Source organism: Manis javanica, chromosome 13 (genome assembly GCF_040802235.1).
Source record: "Manis javanica isolate MJ-LG chromosome 13, MJ_LKY, whole genome shotgun sequence".
Taxonomy (NCBI): Eukaryota; Metazoa; Chordata; class Mammalia; order Pholidota; family Manidae; genus Manis; species Manis javanica.
The window spans coordinates 94,459,611-94,485,383 of record NC_133168.1 but is presented as its reverse complement, the minus strand read 5'-3'; the positions used below and the strand labels follow the sequence as shown (position 1 = coordinate 94,485,383).

Genomic DNA, 25,773 nt, shown 5'->3' with positions numbered 1-25,773 from the left:
GAAGTGCTGCCCGCACTGGAGGCGTGGTGACGCGGGTGGCCGAGCAGGATTCCGGGGCGCGGCCGGCCGGGGGCTGGGAGGCTGGGCCGCTGCCTCCTTAAAGCTGGGCGCCCGCGACGGTGAGCGACCGGCGCTTTGGCAGCTCCTGGGGCCGTGGCCCACCGGCAGGTGAGACGCCCCCGGGGAGGGCTCTCTGCCTGCCCTGGTGACCCACTTCCCTGTTTGTTTGGGCCGCGAGGGTGGGAGGCACACAGGGCGGGCCACCGGTCCTCGCTGATCCTGTGATCTCAGAGTTGAAGTAGGGGCTGGCGCCCCCATCCACCCTGGCAAGGGACTGCAGGGACCTGCGGTGCGTGGGCAGTGAAGTTGAGGGGCAGGTCAGACAGGCCACAAGGGCAGGGCCCCCACTCCCCAACCTCCTGCCTGCCTGTCCTCAGGGGCTGTGGTCACTCGGAGGGCCTGCCTACAGCTGCCGAGGAAGTGAGGGTCCAAACTCAGTGGTCACGTTGGTGGGTCACCAGCTGCCTCCTGTCTGGGTTCCTCCTGCAGGGATGGGGGTTAGCGAGGAGGGGAAGGTGTGGGCTGGACTTCCTGGAAAAGGGGGACCCTGCCACATGGGGGAGGGGGACACACATCCAGAGCTTGTCAAACACACAATCCACAGCAGACACAACTCACGTGAGAGACACAACAGACACAGTGCAACTCACACACAAAACAGACACACACAGACCATCATCCCACACAGTTGCGCTTGAGAACTCAGGCACACGTCACAGACACACCGCCCGGGCCTTGCAGGCGCAGTGCACACATCCACATCTGCAGGCACAAAGGACTCCCTGGCACGCAGCAGACCTGTGACCCAGGCAGGCACACTTCGCTACACACAGGCAACAGACATCTCCACACAAGCAGCCAAACAGAACCTGGGAGAGCACGACACAAGATGATGTGGCTGGAGCACACCGGTTCAGAAGTATGCATGACACACACACACAGAGCGGGGCACCTCAGGCCCATGGCACAAACAAGCTCAAGTGGACAGTCGCAGAGGCTGGGAGGGCAGGCCTGGGTGTACTGGCTGCCAGGCCCCCACCCTGGTTCCCGTGTCCAGTGCTGGGGAACTCCACGGCTCACATGACCCAAGGGGAGGGCTTCTGGAACAGCCCACGGAGAAACTGCATCATCCTCACTAATGACCCATTTCCGCCCCAGGAAATAAAGTCTCAGGGACTGTTGGTTTGACCCAGGAGCTCACCTGCTTCCCTGAGCCTCCGGCTGACCGGCTTGTGCTTCCCCCAGGGTGAGTGCAGGGCCTGGGAGGAGGGAGGGCAGGACGGCCCTGCAGGACCACTCTTCCTGGGCCCTGGCTGGAGCCCGTCAGCTCACTGTCCCTCCCAGCCAGGTCTTGTCCTGAAGTCCTGGGAACTAGGGCACCACCGAGGGGCTCATGCCGGGTCAGCCCTGCAGGGAGCTGTCCCCCCCAACTCAGGGCAGGGCAAGTTGAGCTTCCAGGGGCCTGATGCCCATGCCTCAGCCCTGGGCCCCCAGATGCCTCTCTCTCCCTTCCCAGATGGACGTGTGGATCGTGCTGCTCAGCCTGCAAATCTCGCTGGCGCTTCCCTTGGCTGATGGCGGCGCAAACCCCGTTCTGCGCTTTGTGGCTGTGGGGGACTGGGGAGGGGTCCCCAATGCCCCATTCTACACAGCCCGGGAAATGGCCAATGCCAAGGAGATTGCCAGGACCGTGCAGATCCTAGGCGCAGACTTCATTTTGTCTCTGGGGGACAACTTCTACTTCACTGGTGTGCAGGATGCTAATGACAAGAGGTTCCAGGTGTGTGACCCTGGAGTGGATGGGAGTTGGGGCAGAACATGTGGAGAAGCCACTTGAACCTCTGACTCGCAAGGCGGAGGGACGCTGACGTGTGTGCACACCTAGAGCGCTCCTTGTCCCTGGTCCCTGACTTGGTGGGAGTATCAGGGAGTTGTGGGGAGCTGCCTGACCCCAGGTCCGCGGGGCACCCTTTATGTCTGCTGCAGGAGACCTTTGAGAATGTATTCTCTGCCCCGGCCCTCCGCAATGTGCCCTGGTACGTGCTGGCTGGCAACCATGACCATCTGGGGAACGTCTCAGCACAGATCGCCTACTCCAGCATCTCCAAGCGATGGTGAGTCACGCTAAGGTGGACAAGGAGGCCCACTGCCTGGAGCTGGACCCAGGGCTTCTCTGCCCAAGACATGCATCCACCACCTCTGTGCCCTCCACAGGAACTTCCCTAGACCTTTCTACCACCTGCGCTTCCAGATCCCCCAGTCCAACGTGTCTGTGGCCATCTTCATGCTGGACACAGTGACACTGTGTGGCAACTCGGATGACTTCCTCAGCCAGCAGCCCAAGAAGCCGCAAGACCTGGAGCTGGCCCGCATGCAGCTGTCCTGGCTCAAGAAGCAGCTGGCGGCAGCCAAGGAGGACTACGTGCTGGTGGCTGGGCACTACCCAGTGTGGTCCATTGCTGAGCACGGGCCCACCCGCTGCCTGGTTAAGCAACTGGTGCCGCTTCTGTCCAAGTATGGGGTCACCGCCTACCTGTGTGGCCATGACCACAACCTGCAGGTGAGGGGCTCTGCAGGTGGGACGGGGCCAGGCAAGGAGGGGGCGCCTGTCTGGCTAATGTACCACATAGCACATTGGGATCCTCCTGCTGTTTGGGGATCCCTCAAACGTCACTCTCCCTCAGGCTCCAAGCTCTCTAGCCAGCAAAACCACTCCAAATTCCCTAGAAGCCATCATACTGGCTGCCAATTGCTAATTGCTTAATCAGTTCTCTAGCTGTAAATAGAAGCTATAGGCTACTACAGGTGGGGAAACTGAGGCCCAGGGGGGGTTTTGTGCCTCGCCCAAGGGGACTCTGTGGTCAGGGACAGACCTGACCCTGGACTCAAACAGGGGGGCACAGAGCCTGGGGTCAGCCTCCTTGAGGAGCTGGGGGCTCCACTGACCGGCACCCTCTGTGCACAGTACCTGCAGGACAAGAACGGCGTGGGCTATGTGCTGAGCGGGGCTGGGAACTTCATGGACCCCTCGAGGAAGCACTTACGCAAGGTCCCCAATGGCTACCTGCGCTTCCACTACGGGGCCGAGGACTCGCTGGGTGGCTTCGCTTATGTGGAGATCAGCCCCAAAGAGATGAGTGTCACTTACATCGAGGCCTCCGGCAAGTCCCTCTTCAAGACCAGGCTGCCAAGGCGAGCCAGGCCTAAGCACACAAAAGGACTCCAGTCTGAGGCCTGAGGCAGAGGGGCCTCCCTGCCAGCGGGCGGGTGGGGCCCTCCTGGGACCCCCACCCATGGGCAGGTGTTCTCACCCATAGCAGAGCAGGAAGGAGAACCGCAGATGAGGAAATGTGCCATGTGGCCCTAGTGACAGGGATGCCCACGCATGTAAAAGCAGCATGCACATGGGCACCGGCGGCAGTACCACGCCCCACGGCCAGGCTCCCCAGCCTGCGTGGGGCAGTGAGGCGGTAGGGAGGGAAAGCTTTCTCCTGAATCAAGCATTCGTCTGTCACTTACAAATATTCAATAAAATAATGGTTGCAAAAGTTGAATGTGTGCCGTGAACACCCCTTCCTCACCACACTGGTGAGTTACCTCCCCCAGGTATCAGAGTCGGGGCTCCCCACTTGCTGCTCTCAACCTCATCCATAACCAAGTGGCCTCACACGTGGATGCGATCTCAACAAAGACCAAACAGAAAGGAGGGTACAACACGGGGCAAGCCTCGCTCCCCACTGCCCACCTCCCTAGAGGCAGCCACCATCGTCTTTCCTGCCACAGCTAATGCCACTATAATCAAAATATCGCCCCCTTTTCACACAGAGAGACACGATACACAGCTCTGCACGTGTTCTTGCGGCTCAACCACAACGCGACTGTTCAAAACTGAACACTCATGTTTGTCCCTTTCAATGTGGAGTTGGTGATAGTCATTTGGCTCAAAAACCTAGTTTACAGAAAGAGGAAACAGCTCCCTCCCTCCCTGTCCCTCCACCCACTTTTCCTAAAAGGAAGTCCCTTTTTTATACATGCTTCGTGGTTCCTTCAGGGGATCTCTATGCAAATGAGAGCAATTGTGAATGATTTTTTCTTCTCCTTTCCCACTGATTTGTTCCTTGCTTCCCCCCTCAATCCTAACCGACTTTACGGGGTGTAACTGATGCATCTGAAGCACGCGGTTCAGTACATTTTGGCAAAGGCACAACCAATAAACCCACCACCACAATCAAGATATAAGCATTTCCCACACCCCCAAAGGCTATCTATGCACTTTGCTGTTTCTGGCTGTTAGGCCGGGAGATCTGCGCATCGGCTCCCAGGGAACTTCTGGCTGTCTCTGCAGCTGCAGGGGCCCCAATGTGTGCCTGACCCACTGTCTGTCTAACCAGCCATCTAATGAGGGCTGCCTGGATTGCTTCCAGTCATTTTGCTAACCTCAAACCGTGCAGCAATACATGACCCTAAACATTCACTTCCTACTTATCTGTACAGGTACAGTCACGTCTGTAGGGTAAACAGCATATATTCCCAAAAGCAGGACCGCCGTTCTCTTTGACAGCCACGGAGCTGCCCCCTTATGTCACTGGCTCTTTGCTGGGGCCTGTTGAAATCCTTCCCAATCTGTCCCTCTTATCAACACAATCGCAGTGGACGCCTCTGCACCCATGTGTGGAGGAATAATTCCAGCAGCAGAATTATTTCCGGGCCTATTTCTTATGCTGGAAGCTGAAAGCTGCAGAGAAGCCCAGGGCCCCTCTGAGGGGGAGCTGAGTAACCCGGCCCAGGGACAGCCCGAGCCATCCGGTGCAAGGCAAGTAGTGACAAGTGTTCCCGGGGCCCCCGCTCATCTGCCACTTCAGCTGCTACGGAGCAGGGACCCCACTGCTCGGCTCCAGCTGCCACTCAGGAATGCAATGAAGCGGCAACCTGGACACCACGTGACTGAGCTCCCTTATGGACAGGAAGCTGGTAGAAACGGCGTCTGCCATTTGCCACTCTGCAGGACTGATACCGTTTGTTACAAGGCGCATGGGCTACTGTTAAAATCAAGCAGAGCCAGCTTACCGAAAAGGCCCGCCCAGAGGTCCTTCCAGCTGGCATCTACCTGGCTGGCACTGCTAACAGCCACGCTCTACGCCAAAAACCACCATTGCTTCTAATTCTGACACAATGAGGCAGGGGCAAGAATCAGGCGTGCTTCTCAGGGGACATCATAGAAAGTTGGCAGACCAAGTGTTGTGCCCAAGGTCATGCTCAGGAAGTGCAGACCCTCAACCTTCACCGTGACAGACAAGGCAGCTGGCAGCTACCCTGCCTCTTCCCACTGACTCAGAGGCTCCAGGCAGACAGGGAACCAAATCAGAGGACAGCCCAATATCCCTGTTTGCAGGGTCCAGAGCGTGGAACCAGCCCAATACCCCTGTTCACAGGGGCCAGAGCGTGGAAAGGAGAAGTGACACATCTAAGCTGACACGGGGAGTGAGTGGCAGGGAGGGGGACTGTCCCCAGCCCTCTCTTCCACACCACCCAAGTGGTGTGGAAGCCCCAAGCCCTGCGCCAGGCACCCAGGGTCCCAAAAAGCATGGAAAGGAATAAGGCAAGGTGGACACACGCCCTCAGAGGGCTTCCGTCCAACTAGCTGGGACAGTGCCGACTAGCACCCAGCCATTGTTAGAGAGATGCCTTCAAGCTTCCAGGAAAAGATGGCAGGGTTCCTCAAGGCTAATAGCAGCCTCCTCTCACCCTCCCTCCGCAACTGCGTCGGCTTCAACCGCAGGGATATTACTGTCTCCCACTCCACTCCTCATGCGGGCGGCACGGGGACAGGCGCCAGCATTCTTCTGCAGCCAGCAGGGTGTCACTGAGAGTCAGCCCACACCCACCTCAACAGCTTCCAAGGCCAAGAATCATGAAGAAGAAGGTGAGACACCTGCCTTATGACTCAGCAAAAGGCACTGTCCTGCAGACAGTACGCCAGTGGCTTGGGGAGCACGGCCAGTGGGAATCCAGAAACGAGTTCAAGAACACAGGAGAACATGACGGAGCCCGAAGGGGGCACTGCAGCTTCACGGGAAGGTGTTACTTCCCTTGTTGAAGTGCCCAGAAGACAAAGCCTGAACCCTACCTCAGACCACACACAAAAATGAGTTCCACAGGGATCCCAAATTTTGGTGGAGAAATAAAACACAGTAGAGGATGAAAACGAACATCCTCATAAAGATCTGAATGAGATGGTTCCTAGTAGCCCTATTGCAAGCCACCCCAAACAGGAAACAACCCAAATGCCCACCAATAAATGGAAGGCAACACAAAATGTGGTCCTTCCATATAATGGAACACACCTCAGAGACAAACGGGAACAATATGTATGAGTTGCCAGTGTAGGAAGCTGAGTAAAAGAAGCCAGTGTAGCAAAGACTATACATATTGCTGATTCTGTGTATATGACTCTCTGAAACATACAGAGCTACTGGAACTAAAATCACATCAGTTGTTGCCAGGGGCTGAGGGCAGGGCAAAGCATTGCCTACAAACAGACATGAGGAAACTCTCTGAGGAAACTCACTATCTCGATTGTGGTGACAGTTTCATGGGTGTACACATTATGCCATGATGGGAGATTTCACAGCTTATGTGAAATTTATGGTCTGTCAATTTTATCTCAACGAAGCGGGAAGGAGAAAAATAAAGAGGAGGAAACCTAGAAATCACAAGTAAATATAGGATTGTTCACATGTACTACGACAGAGTTTCCCTGTGAATTGTGTAGCTACTCAAATCAAAAGTGCCCTGTATGTGTATTGACCATTAAATGGAAATAGCCAAGTTGCAAGGTAAGGTGTACAAATTTGTACCAGCACCGAAGGGGCCACAAGAGGCCATACCAAGAGTAACACTGCCCCCTGTCGGACATCTTAAAGATAGGCCTATTTGAAATAATCTTACTACATTTTCCTGAACCCTAATGAAACAGCTCTTACCAAGGTCACCAGTGGTCAAACACTTGCCAAAGTCAACAGTCAATTCTCTTCCCACATCTTTTTCAAACTCGCCCCATCTCAGAATGCCTTCCTCTTGAGGCTTCCAGGAGAGGACACGCACCTCTTCCTTTTCCCATATCACTGGTTTGACCTGCCTCTTGCTGGTCCTGGGCGGCTTTGTCCCTGATTTCTGAAACCAGGTGACCTTCTCTGGCCCCAAAGATTCAAGAAACCTCCATATGCAAATGACTCTCAAAATAGCATCCTGATTTTTCTCCTGAGCTCCAGATTCCACTTCCAATGGCCTGTTCCATACCTCCCCTTGCTTGTCTCTAACTTACCGTGGCCAACACACAACCCTTGACTTCCCAAAATCATCTCCCCTGAGCCTTCCCCATCTGAGGAAGAGGCAGCACCCCCGGATGGGGCTCCACCCAGTAGGAATCACCTTGACTTTCTCTGCACTCCATCATCACTTCTACAGGTACCACTTCTGTCTGTGTAACTCCTACTAAAGCTTCAGACTGCAACTTGACTGTCAGCCTCCCAGTGAAGATTCCCTAACCTCTCAGACTAGTTTGGCAAACGCCTCCACCACCACATGCTCAAAGATCCACACACTGTCCTCTGCTGCACTGAAGAGTGTAGGAATTGACCCTTTATGTTTACATCCAGCCTCTTCACTAAACTGTGGAACCTTATTCCCCCTCCCCCAGCTCCAAACCAGGGCTCAGCTTCATATCTAGACTTCGAGATACATAAACGTCTGTCAACACACCCTAGCCCAGGCCACCACTATCTATCATCTAACTATTGCTATGGTTTTCGGACGGGTTTCTCATCTTGCCTCTACCATCCTTCCCCACCCAGCAGCTAGAGTCGGCTTCGTAAAACTCAAATCCAACATCCCTTCTAGCCTCAAAATCCACTGTAGGCCCTTCACACGGCCCACCAGACCCCCGTGATCTGGACCTGCCTACCTATCCAGCCTCTATTGCAACCTCGCCATGACCAGTGTGGTCTGCAGACCAGCAGCATGGACATCATCGGGGAGCTAGTTAGACATGAAGACTTTCAGACCCCCAACCTGACTTAGTGAATCGGAACCTGAACTCTAAGACGACCTGCAAGGTTCTTGGAAAAGTCTGAGAACAGCGGCTTACACTGCTGCCTCCTCATCCGGAATCAGCTGTACGGGTATTTGCAATTTCTTAGCACTGGAATGTTTGACTTAGGAGAGTCACAGGAGACGCTGGGGCTTGAACTGGGGGAGAAGACCAGTGAAGACGCTGCGGCAAACCGCTCCTGGGACGCCGGAACGACCATCTCGGGGTACTCACCAGAGGCGGTGGCCCCATGCTTTTCAACGGCCCTGAGCGTTCACGCCCTTCCGTAGGGCGCACCGCGACCCCGCCTCCAGGCCCGGAGTGCGCGTACGCGTGCGCACACAGAAGATGCTGGAGGAGGCGGGGTCCGTGAGCGGGCGGGACGCGTGAGGAGGAGAAGGATTTCTGCTTCCGGGGAGAGCCGGAAGTCACTGTCTCCCTGGTGAATAAGGTGGTTGCAACGCGGGGAAGCGGACGCAGGTGATTGTTCGCGCGGGTGGGCGATCGGGCAGGGCTGGGCTGTGAGGGACCGGGCGCTCGTCAACTGGGGGGTGCTCACGGGGTCCTGGAGGAGATGCCGAGGGCCCCAGGCTTAGGGGACGGCTCGTCGGGGAGTTTGATTCCCCCGGGCCCCTGCCCGCTGAGCGCGGCTGCTCCGAGGCCTGGCTCCTATGCGCGGCCGGCGAGAGGCGACGTGGAAATCTGGGTGAGCTTGGAGGGCCCGCCCATCCGCCGCCTCTTGAGTCGCTGCAGGGTGGGAGGCCGATCCCTCTTCCACCCCTCGTTGGAGCGCTTGGACTTGGATCGCTGCGAAAAGACAGGGAGAGATCCCTGGAGCTTCATGTGCAGGCCAGACCCCTTTTCTGGGGTGGGGTTGGAGGAGCTATAGTCGTCTGGTAGAATGAGAATCCTGGGGACCATCCCAGTAGCTTCCCATGCAGACGACATGTTTATTCATTCAGCAAATAGTTATGGCTGCTTAATGCATACCAGGCGCTATGCGTGCTGGGGATTCGGCGGCGGGCAAATCTCGCCTCCCCACGCCGGCAGAACTGACATCCTAGTGGGGAAGATCTGGGAGGAAGTTCAGAAATCTGCATTTTTTGAGCACCTCCTGATGGTTCTTTGCGAGTGGTACCCAGGGACGGGCTTTAGGAGAAAACAAAACGAAACTGTTCTGGCAGATGAGAGCATGGTCTAGAACAGGCTATGCCTTACTAAAGCCTGCGTAGTCTTGTGGGGCGTGGGTTCTGCTGCCCTCTTCTGTTCCATCTCATACTCTTTTTCCCCATCCCTCACTGATCCTCAGTCTTACTGATCTTTCTGGAAAAAGCTTCTGCCCTGGGACCTTTGTGGTGGCTTTTCCTGTGCCTGGACTGCCCTCTCATCATTCAGGCCTAAGCTTAAATGACTCTTGCCTTGAGAGCTTTTCCACTCTACTTTTAGATAAAATTGCCCCTTTCTGGAAATATTCATTGAGCCCTGTTTCATTAACTTCAGAGCACTTAGCAATCATTGAAATAATTTCGCTTATTAGTTAATTTAAATGTCTGTCTTCCTCCACTAGAATATAAATTCCTCAAGAGCAGATACGTTGCCTGCCTTGATTGCAGTATTGCTGTGCTTAGCAGAGGTCCTGGCATTGGTTCACTCATTCATTCAGAAATACCTCTTGAGCACTATCTCTGTGCCAAGATCAGTTCGTGGCTCTGGAATTACAAAGAAAAACCGGAAACCCCTGCCCTCTTGGAATTTACATTTGGAGGGTGGTGGGCGGGGCTGGAGAGGCAAATGAAGAGGCTGTTGTGACAATCTGGTCCAGATTTGGGATTCTGACCACAGAGGTGGTGAAAAGAGGTCGATCCCGGATATGTGTCATAGAGGTACAGCAACAGGATCAGGATTGGATAAGAGGTGTGAAAGAGAAGGGAATAGAGGAGGAGTCCACGGATTTTGGCAAGATGGCTTTGCTGTATGCTGTGATAGGGAAGACTGGGAGAACCAGCTGAGGTGTCAGCAGCTCTGTGGTTTTGGACAGATTATCTTTAAGCATTTGTTAGCATCAGGTGGAAGTGTGGTCGAGGCAGTTAGACTGGTGAGTGTGCACTTGAGAGGAGACATCGAGGATGGTGCGTCGGAAGGCATCAGTGAATATAGACAGCACAGGAGCCCAAAGATCGAGCTTGTGGGCTCATAGATCATTAGAGAAGTCTGGATTTGGGGGGACCGGGGGAGCAGCAGCAACAGAAACTGAAATGAGCCACCAGTGAGCAGAGTTCAGCATCCTGAGAGTCCCGTGGGAAGCGTGGGAGGAGAGAGCAGTGTGTCTGGCGCCCTGAGGAGTCGGGACTGCCCCTTGGGGTGGGCAGCGTGAGATGGGGAGCGGGGTGCAGAGGGAGTGGGAGGAGATGAGGACAGCAAGTGCGCACAGGTCTTCTAAAAAAGGTGGTTGTTCTTCAGGATGGAAGAGGCAATAACTGTGTTAATGATCCGGTAGAGAGAGACAATGCAATGTTGGGAGCTGGGGTACAAGGTAACGCGTTGTTTTTGTGGGAAGCACTGCGGTTCTGCCATGGCAAAGGTGGGAAGGTGGGATGAAGGGCCTGGGGGTTTGTGGATGTTCTAAGCTGACTACCTCTGTTTACTCAGTGAATTGGACGCACCCTCAGTTAAGAATGGGAGTAATCACTAAATATGAATCAGACTCTGGTCTTTATTCTAGCAGGAAAAATGATGCTAGAACCAGCCATGGGGACTCGTGTGTGTGTGTGTGTGTGTGTGTGTGTGTGTGTGTGTGTGTGTGTGTGTGTGTGTGTGTGTGGCAGTAGGAGAAAACTGCTTTGCAGCCATCACAGATCCCTGAGCACAGTGCCTGGCTCAGTGGTAGTCCCTGCCTCCAAGCCCTCGATGTCCCTTTGGCACCTGACCCCATCATTTCTCCCAACATTTTGTTCTTCCTGTGCATTAGACATCAGAGCTGGTGCCACCTGCGCCCCCTACCCACCACCCACTCAGTCCTCAGCCACAACCTTAAGAGTCACCCTGGACTCCCCTCTCTCATCACACTCACCCAGTCCATGGACTTGCCTCCCCATCTCTCACCACCTGCTGTCCCCCAGCCCCCACAGACCTCTCCGGTTCTGACTTCATCTTCACCCAGACTTTTGACCCCAGACTATTCTATCCCTTAGAAACACAAAGAACTACTTTCACTCCCCACGGCCCCCAGGATCCATCCAAGCGTCCAGCCAAACCCTTCCCGCCTGTCCTGCTCCCTCTCCAGCCTGCTCCGCTCCCCCACCTGTGTGCTCCCCAGACTCTGGCCAAGGCCCTCAGACACCTGCCTCTCTGCCTTTGCACATGACATTTCTCTGCTCTAAATGCTTGTCCCCTCTTCTCTGCCCAGCAGCCTGTCACCTGTGGAGAGGCAGCCCAGGGTAGGCTCTTGAGTACCAAATCCCTTGAGGGTCATTACTCTCAGGCGGCAGTTGCTTGTCCCCTTGTCAAAAGGAGTAGCTGCTGAACACTTAGGTTCCACCCAGACTTGCGCAACAGGTCTGCTCAGAATCTCTTGTGTCATTCTCACCAGAACAGTGGCTTCCCGTGTAGGTGCCAGTGATGAGCGGGCCAGACCCCGTGCTAAGCACTGTTGTATCAGCGCTTTAGGACCTCCTCTGAGAAAGCAACCTTATCTGTTTTACTGATGGGAAACTGAGGCACAGATAGCTTAAGTAACCTGCCTGGGGCACATCACACAGGAAGTGAAGGGCCAGGGTAGAACCCAGGCCGTGTGATGCCAGGGCCTGCTGCCATCCCCTCCACCCTGCATGCACCAGGATTGTCCACCTGCCTGGAAACTGGGACACTTGTCCCTCAGAGGCCAAGTGAGTCCCGCCTCCTCTACGGGCCAGCCAGGCCTGCTTCCTGGGGCATCGAGTTGGAGGGCTGGGTCCCTGGAGTCACTGACCTCTCTCCTCCCCCCCAGGTTCACCCTCCTACAGACATGGGGCGCAGAAAGTCAAAACGGAAGCCACCCCCCAAGAAGAAAATGACAGGCACCCTAGAGACCCAGTTCACCTGCCCCTTCTGCAACCATGAAAAGTCTTGTGATGTTAAAATGTGAGTGGGGGCCAGGGGTCCTGGCTCACAGGGCCTCCCCCTCCTCCTGCAGTCCAGGGGTGCTCCCTGCTCCCACCATCCTCCATTCTGCCCTGGGCCTTCCCAGTTAGAGGGAGCGTCACCCACAGACACAGGCCCCTGTACTCACCCACTGTCCCCTCCCGTTCCAGGGACCGTGCCCGCAACACCGGAGTCATCTCTTGTACCGTGTGCCTAGAGGAATTCCAGACGCCCATCACATGTATCCTTGGGAAACTGAGCTTTTTCCAGGGGGTGGGGGCAGGGCAGGGCCATCAGAGCTGCCCTGCCCAGGGCTGGTGGCTCAGGGGCCCCTGGCCAAGCAAGGGCAAAGGGACTGGAGTCTCTGCTCTCTGGCCCTGCTGTGTGTGCTGGGGCAGGGCTGTGGCCACCCAGGGGAACAGATGCCACCTGATAACTTATGTGGGGTGACAGGGTGCAGGGCAGGGGTTTGGCTGACACCAGCATGAGCAGCAGAGGTGTACAGGGAAGGGGTCTGATGCCACCAGTCATCCTTGACCCCAGCGGATCAGATCTGTCAGAACCGGTGGACGTGTACAGTGATTGGATAGACGCCTGCGAGGCAGCCAATCAGTAGCAACACAGAAGACCCACCCCCTTGGCAGCCCCACCTGCCTTGGGCCCACCTATTGGGTACCAATCCAAAGACATTCCAGGGTCCAGGGTGTGGGTCCTGGGCCTTCCCAGCCCTCTGTGTGTGTGCAGTGGGTGTGAGTGTGTGTATGGCTGCAGGTGTGGCCGTGGGGGTGTGCTTGTAGGCGTGGGTGGAGTTGAGGGGGGTTCGCTGGGCCCAGGGCCCCGAACTCTCTCACTTGGCTCTGAAAGCCTTGGACTCGCTCCCTCCTCTGGGCCCTGGGTCCTCCAGGAGGTGCCAGGGTCCTGACAAACTGGGCCAGGAGCCCAGCAGGGGCTACCTCCTGGACCCACCTCACCAGCATCTTGCCCATTCGAACTGGACTGCCCACCCTCCTTCCAGGCCCTGTGGCCTGGGGTTTGAAGCCACAGTCCCCCAGACCCCTTGGCTGGACCCCAGCGGGGTGCCCTCTGTTCACTTTTAGTCGCTTCTGTAGAGGAGGAAGGGCCTGGGTTTGGGGTAGCTATTATCAGTCACGAGCCCTTAAATAAAGCAGCTGATATAAAAATCCTGGCTCTCTGTGATTTTCTGGGTTTGGGGTCAGCCCCAGGGGCTCCACCAGCAAGATGGGGAGACTGAGGCATCCAGAAGTGCCTGCCTGGTGGGCCATTCGAAGTGTGGTTTGAATAGGCCTTCAGACTGTCCATTCTTTTGCTTACAGGACAAGGATTCAAGGTTAAACTGGGGTAGTGCTGGGCTCAAAGAACACAGATGAACCCACAGACATCTGGCCGGACATTTGCAGTCACAAGGAAATGGCCAAAACAGAGCCTGGAGTGGCGTGTGGTGGTGGGTTGGGGCCGGGTGGTCAGGGAGGGCTCCCTGGGGGATGGCCTGAGGGAGGTGACACTGAAGGGCCCTGGGTCACAAGCTGCTCTCTGGGCTGGCCTGCCTTTCTCCCTAGCCCTACACCGAGTCCCCACAGCCACCCTGTGAGGCAGGTGCCCCCGGCCTCCAGGGGACAAAACAGACCTGAGATGGAGGTCACCAGCCCAGGGTCTTCATGAGTCGGAGGTCCCGCCTGAGGAAACGGCTGGTGGCCCCCTGGGGACTGGGGCGGATTAGGGAGCACAGAAGAGTAAAAAGAGGAGACTCAGGTGGGTGAGGGAGCTGTGTGCGCGCCTGTGGTGTGCGAAATACCGGTTTTGTCCTTGATGAGTGGTGCAGAGGTCCCCAAACCCTCGTCATTTCCTGAGTGATTGTGTCTTTTGTCATTCATAAGAAACCTTTTAGAGTCACACTTGAGTTTATGCTAACGAGGTGACAAGGTGGGGCCCTCGTTGGGCTTAGGATAGAGCTGGTAGCCAGGTAGACTGGTGGAGACTCAGCCACACCCAGAAGTGGGGGCTACAGGTCAAGCCCTGTAAAGCCTCAACAAGGTCTGGTGAGCTTCTGGGCTGGTGAACTCACGCAGGCGCAGGGAGAGTGCCTCCGAGAGGGCGTGGCAGCTAGGGGCCTCTTCCCCATACCTTGCCGTCTGTCTTCTGTCTGGCTGTTCCTGTGTTACACCTTTTTATAATAAACTCAGCTCTGTGAGCCGCTCTAGTGACTTAATCAGATCTGAAGAGGGGATCTTCGGAATCTCTGATCTATAGATGGTCAGTCAGAAACAGATGACAGACAACCTGGGCTTGGTATTGGTGGTGGAGGTGGAGAGGGGCTGTCTTACAGGACCCAGCCCTTACCCTGTGGGATCTGAGGCTGTCTCCAGCTAGGCAGTGTGAGAATTGAGGGTGCTCAGGTGCCCTCCGCGTGGTGCCTTCAGATGGTGTTATGGGTATAGAGGCCCTGGCAGCCTAGAGCAGGTCCCGTTTCTCCACCCGGCCTCAATTCTTCATTGGGACTGTGGAAAGGATGATGGAACCCTCCTCTACAAGGCCATGCTGAGGATGGAGGTGCCTAGCACAATGCCTGGCGTGGTTTACGGGATTCTGGACCCACCCAGGGCAGTGAGGGACGTGAACAGCCAAAGAACATGCTGAACTGGCTGGGAGCCCTGGCCAGCAGGCCCAGCCCGTGGGTCTGGCATGTGCTTCCCGAGACCCACCTTACCCTGACATGCCCCTCCCTGGTGCTCCCCCCCACCCCATCCAAGGCCCCTGGTAAGGTCTCCTGGCCTAGGCAGGAGCCAGTGGACATGGGCAGATAGGTGGACCGGCAACCTGCGTTGGGTGCCCTCCAGGGTCCAGCAGAAAGGGGGCTCGTTCCTCTGGCATCCAGGGCCCGCCCACCCCAGCCTCACAAGCTAAGTGCTAATATGGTGCTGTTTTCCCGAGGAGGCAGAGCCCTGGGCCAGGCAAGGATCCTCCTCAGTATAACTTCTCCACCAGCCCTGGGGGAGCAGGACTCACAGTAGCCAGGCCAAGAGCGCCTGGAATCTGGTTTATGAGGCCCCCGAGGCTGTGTGAGACTGTGTGAGCGCGTCTTTGGTGTCTCTGCAGGTCCCCACACTGCAGCCTCATCCCCTGCCCTGGGGAAAGAAGGGGCAAAGACTGTTCTGTGACCCCCACACAGCCACCTCCTCTCCTTGGAACCCTGACAGTTGGTCGCATCCAGGCAGGATGGCTGGGGCCCACATCGGGGAGAACAGGGTCCCCTCTGAAAAGTGCGGATTTTGGGGCCCCATTCTGCAGACTTCTGGTGTCCTGAGCTGGCAGGCCAGACTTGGGGATCAATCCTAAGAAGAGGGCAGAGAGTGAGCAGGCGAATGGGGCAGCCCGAGGGTGGCTACTCGGTAAAGGGCCATTGCCCTAGGCCCCTGAAATACCCAGCACCCACCCCCCCAACCCTGTCCTCTCCACAGTCCACTCGGGCTAAGGGCTCCCCCTGCCCGTTCTCAGTGGTTGGTGTTAAATATCGTCCCCTGTCTGGAAGGTCATTCCACTTAAGCTTCCTCATGACCCCACAAGTCTTGCTGTTTCATTTCCCTGATGTGAAATTGGGCTGAGGGAGGGGAAGTGACTTGCCAAGGTCACCCAGCTAGGCAGTCGCAGCCCCAGGACCTGCATCCCTTCTATCCCTGGGACTCTTCCTCACCACAGCCCACAGGCTCCCTGGGAAGACACACGGGTGCTGAGCACCGTGTGTGTGGATGTTGCGCATGTGCGTGAAGGTGTGCGTTTTTGTGTGTCGTGGGTAGGGGCGTGGACTCCATGTGGGTGGGTGTCCGTGTGTGCCCGCAGGGCTGGAGGGTGTACAGACTGTCCACGCAAGCCAAGCGGCTGTGAGCCTGGTGTGTGCACTTTAGGGCTCGTGTGAGTGTGTGTGCCGAGGCAGGTGTGCATGCAGGACGTGGGGTGAATCTCCGCAAGGTAATTTGCCAGAGCCACGCAGGCTCCAGGACACAACAGCCCCACATCAAATGATTTTACAGCTGTTTATTGTGCTCCAGTGAAATAGAAAAAGTGCTTGCGTTACAAACGCCACTGTCACATCCATGTACGCCAGTCGCTGCAAACCAAACCGCGTGTGTCCGCTGGGTCTCTGGGCATGCAGTTTGCTCCCACTGTGGGAATGGGGTGGGGGCAGGCCGAGCCTGGGCTCTGGGGGCTTCGCTTGGGGGAGCTTTTTGTCCTGGGGGACCCACCTGTGAGGGAGTGGGGGGACAGCCGGGGAGTTTTGCTCAGTGCATCCTTTGGGGGCCATTGGGAGCACCCAGCTCGAGGTTGGACCCTGCAGTGCTCCAGGGTGGAGGGCCTCCTTCCCCCTCTTAGGGCCCCGAGTCTGCTCCCCACAAACGCTAACCCTGGAGGCAGGTGCCAGGGGGCTGGAGGGCGCCATGCAGGGAGAGGGGGCTGGCGGGGCCGGGCTGGGCCCTGCCGAGAGCAGCAGCCAGCCTCCCTGGGGGGACAGCAGGGAGGCCAGGGCCCTAGGCAGAGTTGTAGTAGTTGTGTATGTGGTGGTTGTGGGCAGGCTCCCCTAGCTCCGGGTAGTCGGGCGTCAGGCAGTACTTGGGGTCATAGACCTGGCGCGGTAGCCCGTACACGGTCATTCCCCGCTGGGAGGCCCCCTTGTTACTGCCCATCTGCAGGCTGACATTGAGCGTGTCACAGTGCTCCATGCCCAGCGCTGGCTCAAAGATCTGCCGCTTGGTCCCAGGTGCGGTCATGCCAGCCTGCGGAGGACAGTGCAGTCAGGCCTGGGGGACAGAGGAGGCCCGAGCCCCACCAGCCCGCCTCACAGTCCCCCACGCACCTGGCTGGCTCCCTTGTTGGTGCCCATCTGCAGGCTGATGGTGGCCTGGTCCAGGGGCTGGTCCGTGCCCAGCTTGGGGTCATAGAGGTGGCGCCTGGTGCCGTAGGCTGTCATGCCCTGCTGGCTAGCAAATTTGTTGGTGCCCATCTAGGAAGCCAGAAGGAGAATCTCGCAAGGGTTGCAGAGCCTCACTGTGGGCCGCTAGATGCACCGTCAGTGGACACTTACACGGCCCTCTGACAAGGCGCTGTTTCTACCCACCAGCCGCAGACTAGGCCCAGAAGAGGTGTGTCATGGGACCGGTAAGTAGCCCAGAGCACCAGGGCCTGACTTCCAGGATTCAAGTCCCAGCCCCACCACTCATCACCTGGGCAATCCTGGCAAACGAGCTAGCTTCTCCAGGCCTCAGTTTCCTCATCTGTATAAAGGGTCTGATGATAACAGAACCCACCCCCTAGAGTTGCAGCAGTGAGTTGAGTGTACGGAAAAGGCATGCAGCCTGGCTCATAGTTTAGCTGAGGCCAAATATTCCACCTCCCAAAGTCTGCAGGGACCTGAGTGCCCTCCTGGCCTCCTTGACCTCCCCTGCCCCACTCAACAGCGAGACCCGGAGAGGAAGGGTCAGTACCTGCAGCCCGATGATGTTCCGCCCTTCTCTTAGCTTCTCTGGTTCAAATCTCCGTTCCTGCTTCTCCGCGTACTTCACGCCCACATTCACTTTGTTCCCTTTCGTCTTGGCCTGGGGAGGGTGAGGGGGGCAAGGACTGACCAGGGAGCCTCCAGGCGGCACTGTCTCCTCCGAGCACCTGCCCTCCCCTTCCTGGCCTTACTGGGCTCAGGGGTGCGAGCAGCCCAGCCCAGCCAGCGCCAGCCCCAGGCCCGCCCTCACCCGCGCTCACCATGCTGGCCAGAGCCAGGAGGGTAGACTGCACTTGCGTGTGGTTGGTGTTCTCGAACAGGTCGTTGGCCTCAAAGATGTCATGGGGCTTCACCCCGTACTTGGTGATGGCCTTGATGAAGTTGCCGATGTTTTCCAGCTGGAGGGGAACAGATGGTGGTCAGTGCGGGGGGGCATACGGTGGAGGGCTGAGGGGGTGAGGGCCCAGGGTTGAAAGAGTTAAAAAAAAGAGTTGGCTCACCTGGTGCCAATTTTGGGTCGATTCATTGACCTTCTTCACGGAGCCTGGCTGGAGCTTATTGATGAACCTGTAAGGAGTAGGAGAGAGAGCAGTGACCTCCTTGGTGACCTCCTTGCCCCACCCATGCCCAACCCCCTGGGGCAAGGGGCCCGACAGTCAGTGGGCGACAGCCCTTCTGCTGTTTCCCGCTGCAGCCAGCTCTCAGCTGCAGCCCCCCCGATCCACGCCCAGCACAGGCAGGACCCATATGGGACCCCAAATGCAGGAGCCAGCCTTGAGCTCCAGCCAGAAAGCCTCATTATCTAAGCTGTGCAGGAGTCTCCCGGTGTGCCCCCCCACCCCGACCCCGGCCCCGCCTCCCTGGCCACCACATTGCAGCCTCCTTTTCTCTTTCACACGTCTAGACCATGGAGGGCACACAGCCCAGGCCTCCAGCCTCCTCCCTGGCCCCACTCACTGCCTTGATTCTGTCCAGTCTCCTGACTTTAAATGCCATCGACATGCCAAGGACTCTCCAGTGTCTCCCTGCAGCCTTCGCCTCTCAGTCTCCAATCCAGCTCCCTACATGGGCATCTCAAACACAGCCCACCCAGGACTCCTGACACCCACCTCTCCCTACAGGACGCCCTCCACCTCCCCAGCTCAGTGAACCCACCCAGATGCTCAAGCAAAAGCCTCAGACTTGCCCTTGACTCCCCTCTCCCTTCTCCCAGTGCCACAGCTGAACCCTCAGCAAGTCCTCTGGCTCTACCATCTGAAAATTTGCAGGAAGCGCACAGCTCCTCACCACCTCCACCCTGCTCCGAGCCCCCAGTGTCTCTCTCTTGGGCTCTTGCAGGAGCACCCCCATAGACTCCCAGCTGCCCTCTGGACCCATCTTCATCTTGCAGCTAGAATGGCCTTTTCAAAACAATTCCAGTTACTCTCCAGTTAAAAACTGTAGAGATTCCCATTGCCTTCAAAATAAAATCTTAAGCCTTTAGCATGACTAGAAGTCCCTACATCATCTGGCCACCAACAAATTCCCTCCAATTCCCCTTATCACTCAGTGCTGGCCACACTGGCCTCTTTACTGCTCCTTGACCCCACCAGGCAGGCTCTGGGCCTTTGCACTGCCCCCCTGCCTAGCCCCCTCTTCCTTCCAATGCCCTCCCAGCTCTCTCCCTTTCTTCACCCAAGATTCTGCTTAAATGTTACCACTTCAGCAAGACATCCCAGACCATTCTGTGTAAAGCAGCAACCCTTCACCCCACCTGGACCCCCATCCTTCCTGCTTGACTCTTTCCCATGGCACTTCCCACCACAGCCAAATATGTAATTATTTCAACTATTTGATCAATCTTCCCCAGTAGGATTAAAACTCCATGTAAACTCTGAGTCAAATCTTTGCTCACTATCCCCAGTGCCTAGACCTGGCACATAGGAGGTGCAACATAAATACCTGGTGCACGATCAACTGAGTGCATGGGTAGCTCCACCCTCTTTCAGGGCACAAGCATCTGTCTGAGCTGGGACAGTAGGATGTCCCCCCATTCCTTGTTCCCAGTGGATATGGAATAAGACACCCCTCTCTCCCACCTTCCAGCATCTGGGGTTGGTAAAGCTACGCCTTTGGGAAGCTTCCAAAGGGCACATCTTCCCAGTTACTCTGCTCTACATGGGTCAGACTCAAAGATGCCGACAGGACCCAGGCTGGCCTCAATGCCCCATCCAGCATTAGGGTTGTGTTGGAATCTGGAATCCGGGCTTGGGAGCATCTCCCTCGGTGATGTAAGTTCTGAGAACAGTAGAAATCAGAGCCTACTTAAATTACTGTGGCACATTCCTCAAGTCACCAAGCCAGTGATGGAGAGAGAGGCTGTTGTTGCCTGTGGCCTTTTCACTGAGACCTCTTTTTCTGGGGACTCGGGGGGCCAGAAGTCCTGTTTGTATGGTGGGTAAGACTTTAGATTCTGGAGTCCTTTCCATTGGGACAGCATGGGACACTAGGCAATGTGTTTTACCTGATTGAACCTCAGTTTTCTTTCCTGTTAAATGGGCACAGGGATTATTTGCCCCCCTCAGAGGAGTGTTTCAAGGTCTCAGATATAATAACCCAGCTCTGGGCTCATGGTTGTTTGAGGGGGTGGAGATGAGTTCCCAGGTTGGGGGGCAGCCCATGGCAAAGTCTGCCCCACTTACTCGCAAAGAATGATGCCATCTTTGAGGCCGTCCATGAAGTTGTTGCCGATGCGGCGCCCCGTCACCCCCTCGATCCACTCCCGAAGCTCCTGTTCCCGCTGGTGGTCATACTTCTGGGCCAGCTGCGGGCAGGGGGCACAGAGGAGGCAGTAAGGATGCAGCTGGGAACAGGCTTGGCCCCCGAGGCCTGATCTCCCTCCTTGCCCCTCCCCAACTAAGGCAATTCTGCCCTGGCATCCACTGGGGGCTGGGGCGCTGAGGTGGGCTGAGGGCCAGGGCTGAGGTGGCACCTGCCCAGGGGGCCATTCCGGGCATTCTGAGGTTTGGCACCAGAGAATGTGGACAAAGGGGGTGGAGAGGGGGATACTCAAAGCTGGAGGGGTGGCGCTTGGCTTCCTGGTGCCCCCTCCAGGCCAAACTTGGGGCTTAGCTCCCACTGGCTCAGCCCACTCCCCTGCCCCCCCCACTGCTGCAAGGGGAGGAAGGGCTCAAAGGAGTGGCCCTGGATGCTGCAGTGCAGGGGACTGCTCTGTCTGGCACCACCTGCCTGTCTCCCTCCCCATCGCCTGTGTCCTCTGTCTCTCCCCCAGCTCTGCCTGTCCGTCCCTGGCCCTGGCCTCCCCTCTCCATCACTTCTCTGGCTGGGGGTGGGGCTCATGGCCCACCCGTGGGGGGCTCTTCTCAGCCTGCGCCTCCAGGTTCCCTGCTCGGGTGGGGGTGGGGCCCGCCTGTCTGGCTCCCCTCCCTCTCTGCCTCTTCATCCCTGTCTCAGTCTTATCTTGCCCCTGGCTGGCCCACCCCATCCGTCCCTCTTCTGTCCCAGACTCCGTGCGCCTTCTCCCTCCCTTTCCCCATCCCCACTTCGCCCCCCTCCTTTTCTCCAGAACCCTCTACCCCAGCCCCAGACAGGCCCCCCGGCCCCTGGGGAGCAGGGCTGCCCCTTATTCCAGAGGAGGGGGGAGTGGGAAAGAGTGCCCTGTCCACCTGGCCCCGGCCAGGCCGCCCCCTCCCCACAAGCCCGGCTTTATAAAGCAAACCGGCCCTTATATAGCGCGGCCTGGCGGGCCGGGCTCCCCGAGGCCGCCTTATATGGCGCGGCGGCTCCGCACTGCTCCGGGCCGGCGCTGGGAGGAGGGGGGGGCCGCGCTGGGATCGGTCTTGGCCGAGCACCCGCCCCCCACTTGCCCCCTCCTCCAGCCCCGGGATCCCCCGACCCGGGTTCCGATCCCAGTTCCCGCTTCCTCGCTGTGAGACCCTGGGAAAAGCCACCCTGAACCTCAGTGCCCTCCTCTGTCAAATGGGGCTGGGAGCGCTCACGGGAGCCTTCTGGTGGGCTGGAGACTTCAAGTTCAATGCCCCGGAGAGGCTGACCCCATTCCGGTGTGGATGGGAGAGGGCGACTCCAGGATCCTAGCTCTGCACCCTCCTTGGGTAGGTGCCTCTGCTCTCGGAGCCTCAGTTTACCCATCCATAACACGAAGGTGATGTTTCATGTCTTCCCAGCTCCAAAATGAGGAGACACCTGCCCTCTTCCTAATGCCTGCTCTCTGTCGCAGTTGTCTCCCTTTCCCTTCCTGATCTCCCACACTTTCTGGGCCTCACCTCCCTGGAACCCCAGCTCTCAAGTGCTCCACAATTTGTGAGGCTGGGGAAAATTCAGCCCTTCCCCAAACCCTTAGGAACACAAACGGTTAGCTGGGGACTCTGATCAAATTGGGGTATTTGCAACGGCCCTACCACCTCAGTTTACCTGTGACCCCTCAGGTCACTGCATACCCCCTGTTTCACCACCCCCAGCAGTATCTGAGGGCTCTGGGATGCTCAAGAGGAAGAGGAAGGCAGCCCCTACCCCGTACTTGTCTTTTATCCCTCTCAGTTTCCAAGTCACATGGGACAGGCAGGAGGGTGTCCAGGGAACCCCAAGAGTGGGGCCTCTGGTCTGGTAGGGCGCGTGGGCCAGGCCAGGGGAGACCCTCCAGCCCTACCTTGTTCTTGACTTCGGCCGACAGCCCGTAGGCGGGGCCTCGGTTGAAGTGAGCAGAGGACATGCTGGCTGGCGGTGGGCAGTGGTGTCAGTGATGCTGAGGACCAGGGTCACAGCTGAGGCTCCGTCTGCGCCCACTGCCCTCCTCACACGTTTTTGAAGCTCTGGAGGCGGCCCAGGCCTCTTCCAAGGCCGTCCTATTGGTTGTAGGGGCCTGCCAAGGGGCGGGGCACCCCCCCTTGGCCACCCCCTACTCGTGATGTCAGGGCCTTGGTATTGGGAGCTGATTGTGTCATTGTTTCCACCTAGGGGGGCAGCCTGAGTTATTCTTTGGTGGGGGGTGCTTGGCCAGACAGAAACCAACCTTGCCCCACTCACCCCGACCCCGCACTGTTCCCTAGGCCTCTGGATAGGTCTCCTAGTCTCTGCCTCTGAGGCCATCTGTCCCTATCTCTGAGGTCATCTCTCTTCGACTGTCTCCAGTCTTGAAGCAGGACTGCCACCCATGGTAGTTAAGCATCACCCTGGCTTTAACTCCAGAAACTGCCAACAGATTTTAACTGAAGGCAAGTCCCATCCCCCTCTGAGCCTCTGTTGCCACATCTGTAAAATGGACACAGGGACCGACACAGGAAATAGTATGTCTCCTGAGAATCTGGCACCCCACTTCTGTCCCTGCCAGCCCCTCTTAAGGACCTGGAGGAGCAGAGATCTTGGCTCTCATTCTCCCCACCCACCTGTGGGTTGCCCCAGCCAGTTCCAGGCTGTGGAATGCACCATACATCCCTGTCCCAGCCAGGCTGGCCTGGAAGGAGCAACTGCAAATGGCGCCACCTGGCCAGATCTCTCCCTGGACAGGCTCCCGTGAATGCTGCCAGGGAAGAAGTCCCAGCCCCATGGCCACATATGTCAAGGCCCTGTTATTGACACTTGGATAACATGTCAGCAACCTGTCAATAAACTAAAATGTTAATGACATGCAACTTGCTGGCCACAGGCTGAGGGCACAGTTGTGACATGTTACTGTAACAAGTCTTTATGCCAGGTGTGGTTCCAAGCACTGTACACGTATCAGCTCATACCTCACAACACCCTCAGATATGGATACTGTTATAATATGTACTTTACAGATAGGTAAACTGAGGCACAAGGTGTGAACTCACTTTCCCAGTGGAATCACATAGCCTGCCAGTGGCAGAGCAGAATTTGAACCTAGGCCTCTGCAGCTAATGCTGTGAAGCTAAGACAGTTTCACAACCTCTGCACTGCCGACATCAGAGCTGGATAATGCTTAGTGATGGGGGGCTACCCTGCACATTGTAAGATTTTAAGCAGAACCCCTGGCCTCTACTTCCGAGATGACAATAGCACCCTATTCGTCTTGACAAACAGAAACGTCTCCAGACATTGCCAAATGTCCCCCGGGTGGTGGTGGGATGCTAGGGAGGACAGACCTCACCTTTAGAGTACTGGGCGAACTAGTATGCTAAAGTCAAGTTAACGAAAATACATAAAATGAGCTGGCAGTTAGATACCGCTAAATACTAGGTGCATTGCATCTGTTAACTCATTCTGCACAACAGCCTCATGAGGTGGGGGTTTACTTAATATGAGGCGCGGAGAGGTGAAGCCGACTGCCGGGCGTCACACAGCACGGCGGTGACGCCATCAGAATTCAAACGCGGGAATTCCGGAATCCTGCGCATGTGCGCACCGGCTGCTTCCCGCCGGCGCCCCCTGGCGGCCCAGGCGGGGCGGGGGCGGGGTCCGGGCGGCGGTGACGCGCGGGGCGCTGACTCACTCGGCCCCGCCCCCGGCCGGCCGCGGCTTGGCCATTTATAGAATCCGCGCGGGCTCTGAAGTCACCGCCCAGGCACGACGGGGGCGGGGCGGGGAGCTCGTGGCGCGCCCTCAGACGGGGCAACCCGGGGTCTCCCTAGGGGGCAACCCTCTCTGGGTCTCTGTCTTCCCTCTGTGGGTTTGCGTCTCCACCTCTGGCTCTGTCCCTAGGTCGCTCTATGCCCCTTTCTGTGTTCCCCAGCCTTTTACTGTCTGTCTTTGTCTCTGTGAATGTATCTCACTGTCTCTGTCTCTCTCACTGTCCCCAGGTCTCCTCTCTTTTTCCTTACCCCTCCATCTCTGTGTTTCTGTTTCTGTTCCACGTCTCTGGGTCATTCTTTTTCTCTCTCGATGTCTTCGTGTTGCGTTTGCCTCTCTCTGTCTCTGCAGATGGGAATAGAGGCAGAGAGAGGGCGCGGACTCCATCTGGAGGCCCCAGTCCTGGGGGCTTCCCCCATCACCAGCTTGCCGGTGTGCCATCCTCTATGCAGCTCCTGTCTGGCGTGTCCCAGGCCCTGGCCCATCTGTGGGATCTTGCAAGGAACGGGGTTTCCCAAAGGGTTCAGGGCAGTCATGAAAGAAAAACCCAACCTCTCCTTCATCTTCAGAGAATCCTAAACCTTTCGGACTCTCAGAGCCATCCAATAAACACGCACACAATTCTGTACTTGTGTGTCTCTGGGTGAGAGTCACAGCTCCCTGCCCCCTGCCCCTGCCTTGGCAACCTGCCTCTGCCAGCCCCCTCCTCACTTAGCTTTCCTCTCCCGAAAAGGCAGAGGCTGTTGTTCCTAATGGCTTCTGTGTGTGGAGGTCTTATTCCACGCTAGGCTCTGTACCAGGCACAATCTCATTTAAACTTCACCACCATCAGTTTGGCATAGAAACCCCTAGGCCCATTTTACAGATGAACAAACTCACGTTTCAGAGAAACCATCCCATTCTCCTAGGGGCAGACTGATCCTGATGCTCCCATATCCTTCCGTATGTATTTCGTGAATGGCCAAGCACACTGCCACCTCAGGACCTTTGCACTAGCAACCCTTTCTGCTGGATATATTTCCCCAAGACGCCTTTATGGCCTCTCTCTTGCTTCCTCTGCTCAAATGTCACCTCTTCAAAGAGGCCTTCCCTCCTGATTACCTGCTCTGAAATAATAGAATTCTGCACTCCAGACTGACTTTGAGAGAATGGGCATGAGGATGCATGTGGCTTAATGCTTGCACCTAACAATGGGTTATACCTACTTCCACAAGACTTTCTTTTTAAAAATGAGTTTAAAAAAAACCCCACAGCTCTCTGTTTCCTTTCCTTGCTTTTTCCTACCTCCTTTTTGCTTATTATCTCTCTCATCCAGAAAGGACAGAAACTCCACAGGGGACGGGGCTTTGCTTATTTTGTTCACTGCTCTATGCCCCCCATGTCCAGGATGGTGTCTGCACACAGCAGGCACTCAAAAAATGCTCACTGAGTAAATGGAATTAAAGTCAGTGAGTCA

At 56.8% G+C, this 25,773-nt stretch overlaps 3 protein-coding genes and 1 long non-coding RNA gene across 10 annotated transcripts in view; 2 read left to right on the top strand and 2 right to left on the bottom strand.

Moving 5' to 3' along the window:
- The window catches only part of LOC140845675 (uncharacterized), a 28,327-nt gene extending 19,806 nt beyond the window's left edge, over positions 1 to 8,521 (bottom strand). For all 4 annotated transcript variants that reach the window (XR_012124516.1, XR_012124515.1, XR_012124518.1 and 1 more), the window contains exon 1: positions 8,384 to 8,521. This is a non-coding gene — a long non-coding RNA (uncharacterized lncRNA). The remainder of the gene's footprint in view (positions 1 to 8,383) is intronic.
- ACP5 (acid phosphatase 5, tartrate resistant) lies at positions 17 to 3,614 on the top strand. 2 transcript variants are annotated; one of them, XM_073220399.1, is made up of 7 exons: positions 99 to 168; positions 438 to 509; positions 1,219 to 1,306; positions 1,577 to 1,840; positions 2,047 to 2,174; positions 2,275 to 2,620; positions 3,026 to 3,614. In XM_073220399.1, the coding sequence occupies exons 4-7, from the start codon at positions 1,577 to 1,579 to the stop codon at positions 3,296 to 3,298; spliced, it is 1,011 nt and encodes a 336-aa protein (XP_073076500.1). In that variant the 5' UTR covers positions 99 to 168; positions 438 to 509; positions 1,219 to 1,306; the 3' UTR covers positions 3,299 to 3,614. The 2 variants fall into 2 exon arrangements, with proteins under 2 accessions (XP_073076499.1, XP_073076500.1); XM_073220398.1 differs by lacking the exon at positions 438 to 509 and having other exon boundaries at positions 17 to 168.
- Positions 8,493 to 13,449, top strand: ELOF1 (elongation factor 1). Of its 3 annotated transcripts, none has more exons than XM_017663479.3 (4): positions 8,493 to 8,629; positions 12,135 to 12,268; positions 12,439 to 12,509; positions 12,820 to 13,449. In XM_017663479.3, the coding sequence occupies exons 2-4, from the start codon at positions 12,153 to 12,155 to the stop codon at positions 12,882 to 12,884; spliced, it is 252 nt and encodes an 83-aa protein (XP_017518968.1). In that variant the 5' UTR covers positions 8,493 to 8,629; positions 12,135 to 12,152; the 3' UTR covers positions 12,885 to 13,449. The 3 variants fall into 3 exon arrangements, with proteins under 3 accessions (XP_017518968.1, XP_017518967.1, XP_017518966.1); XM_017663478.3 differs by lacking the exon at positions 8,493 to 8,629 and adding an exon at positions 8,669 to 8,855 and having other exon boundaries at positions 12,815 to 13,449; XM_017663477.3 differs by lacking the exon at positions 8,493 to 8,629 and adding an exon at positions 8,702 to 8,855.
- A 2,854-nt stretch (positions 13,450 to 16,303) lies between these two features.
- CNN1 (calponin 1) lies at positions 16,304 to 22,598 on the bottom strand. Its single transcript, XM_017663441.3, has 7 exons — positions 22,441 to 22,598; positions 20,456 to 20,577; positions 18,275 to 18,341; positions 18,035 to 18,172; positions 17,764 to 17,874; positions 17,136 to 17,282; positions 16,304 to 17,055 (listed from the first exon to the last, which is right to left on the bottom strand). Exons 1-7 carry the CDS (start codon positions 22,501 to 22,503, stop codon positions 16,810 to 16,812), a joined length of 894 nt encoding a protein of 297 aa, XP_017518930.1. The 5' UTR covers positions 22,504 to 22,598; the 3' UTR covers positions 16,304 to 16,809.
- Between the last annotated feature and the right edge of the window lie 3,175 nt (positions 22,599 to 25,773).

Coding starts and splice junctions, on each gene's coding strand:
- ACP5 (XM_073220398.1), top strand. CDS start 1,577: ATGGACGTGTGGATCGTGCTGCTCAGCCTGCAAATCTCGCTGGCGCTT. Junction 1,841..2,046: donor CTAATGACAAGAGGTTCCAG/GTGTGTGACCCT, acceptor TGTCTGCTGCAG/GAGACCTTTGAGAATGTATT. Junction 2,621..3,025: donor GCCATGACCACAACCTGCAG/GTGAGGGGCTCT, acceptor CTCTGTGCACAG/TACCTGCAGGACAAGAACGG.
- ELOF1 (XM_017663477.3), top strand. CDS start 8,724: ATGCCGAGGGCCCCAGGCTTAGGGGACGGCTCGTCGGGGAGTTTGATT. Junction 8,856..12,134: donor GAGGCGACGTGGAAATCTGG/GTGAGCTTGGAG, acceptor CCTCCCCCCCAG/GTTCACCCTCCTACAGACAT. Junction 12,269..12,438: donor AAGTCTTGTGATGTTAAAAT/GTGAGTGGGGGC, acceptor CTCCCGTTCCAG/GGACCGTGCCCGCAACACCG.
- CNN1 (XM_017663441.3), bottom strand. CDS start 22,503: ATGTCCTCTGCTCACTTCAACCGAGGCCCCGCCTACGGGCTGTCGGCC. Junction 18,173..18,274: donor CGACCCAAAATTGGCACCAG/GTGAGCCAACTC, acceptor GTTCCCCTCCAG/CTGGAAAACATCGGCAACTT. Junction 17,875..18,034: donor TCCTGGCTCTGGCCAGCATG/GTGAGCGCGGGT, acceptor CACCCTCCCCAG/GCCAAGACGAAAGGGAACAA.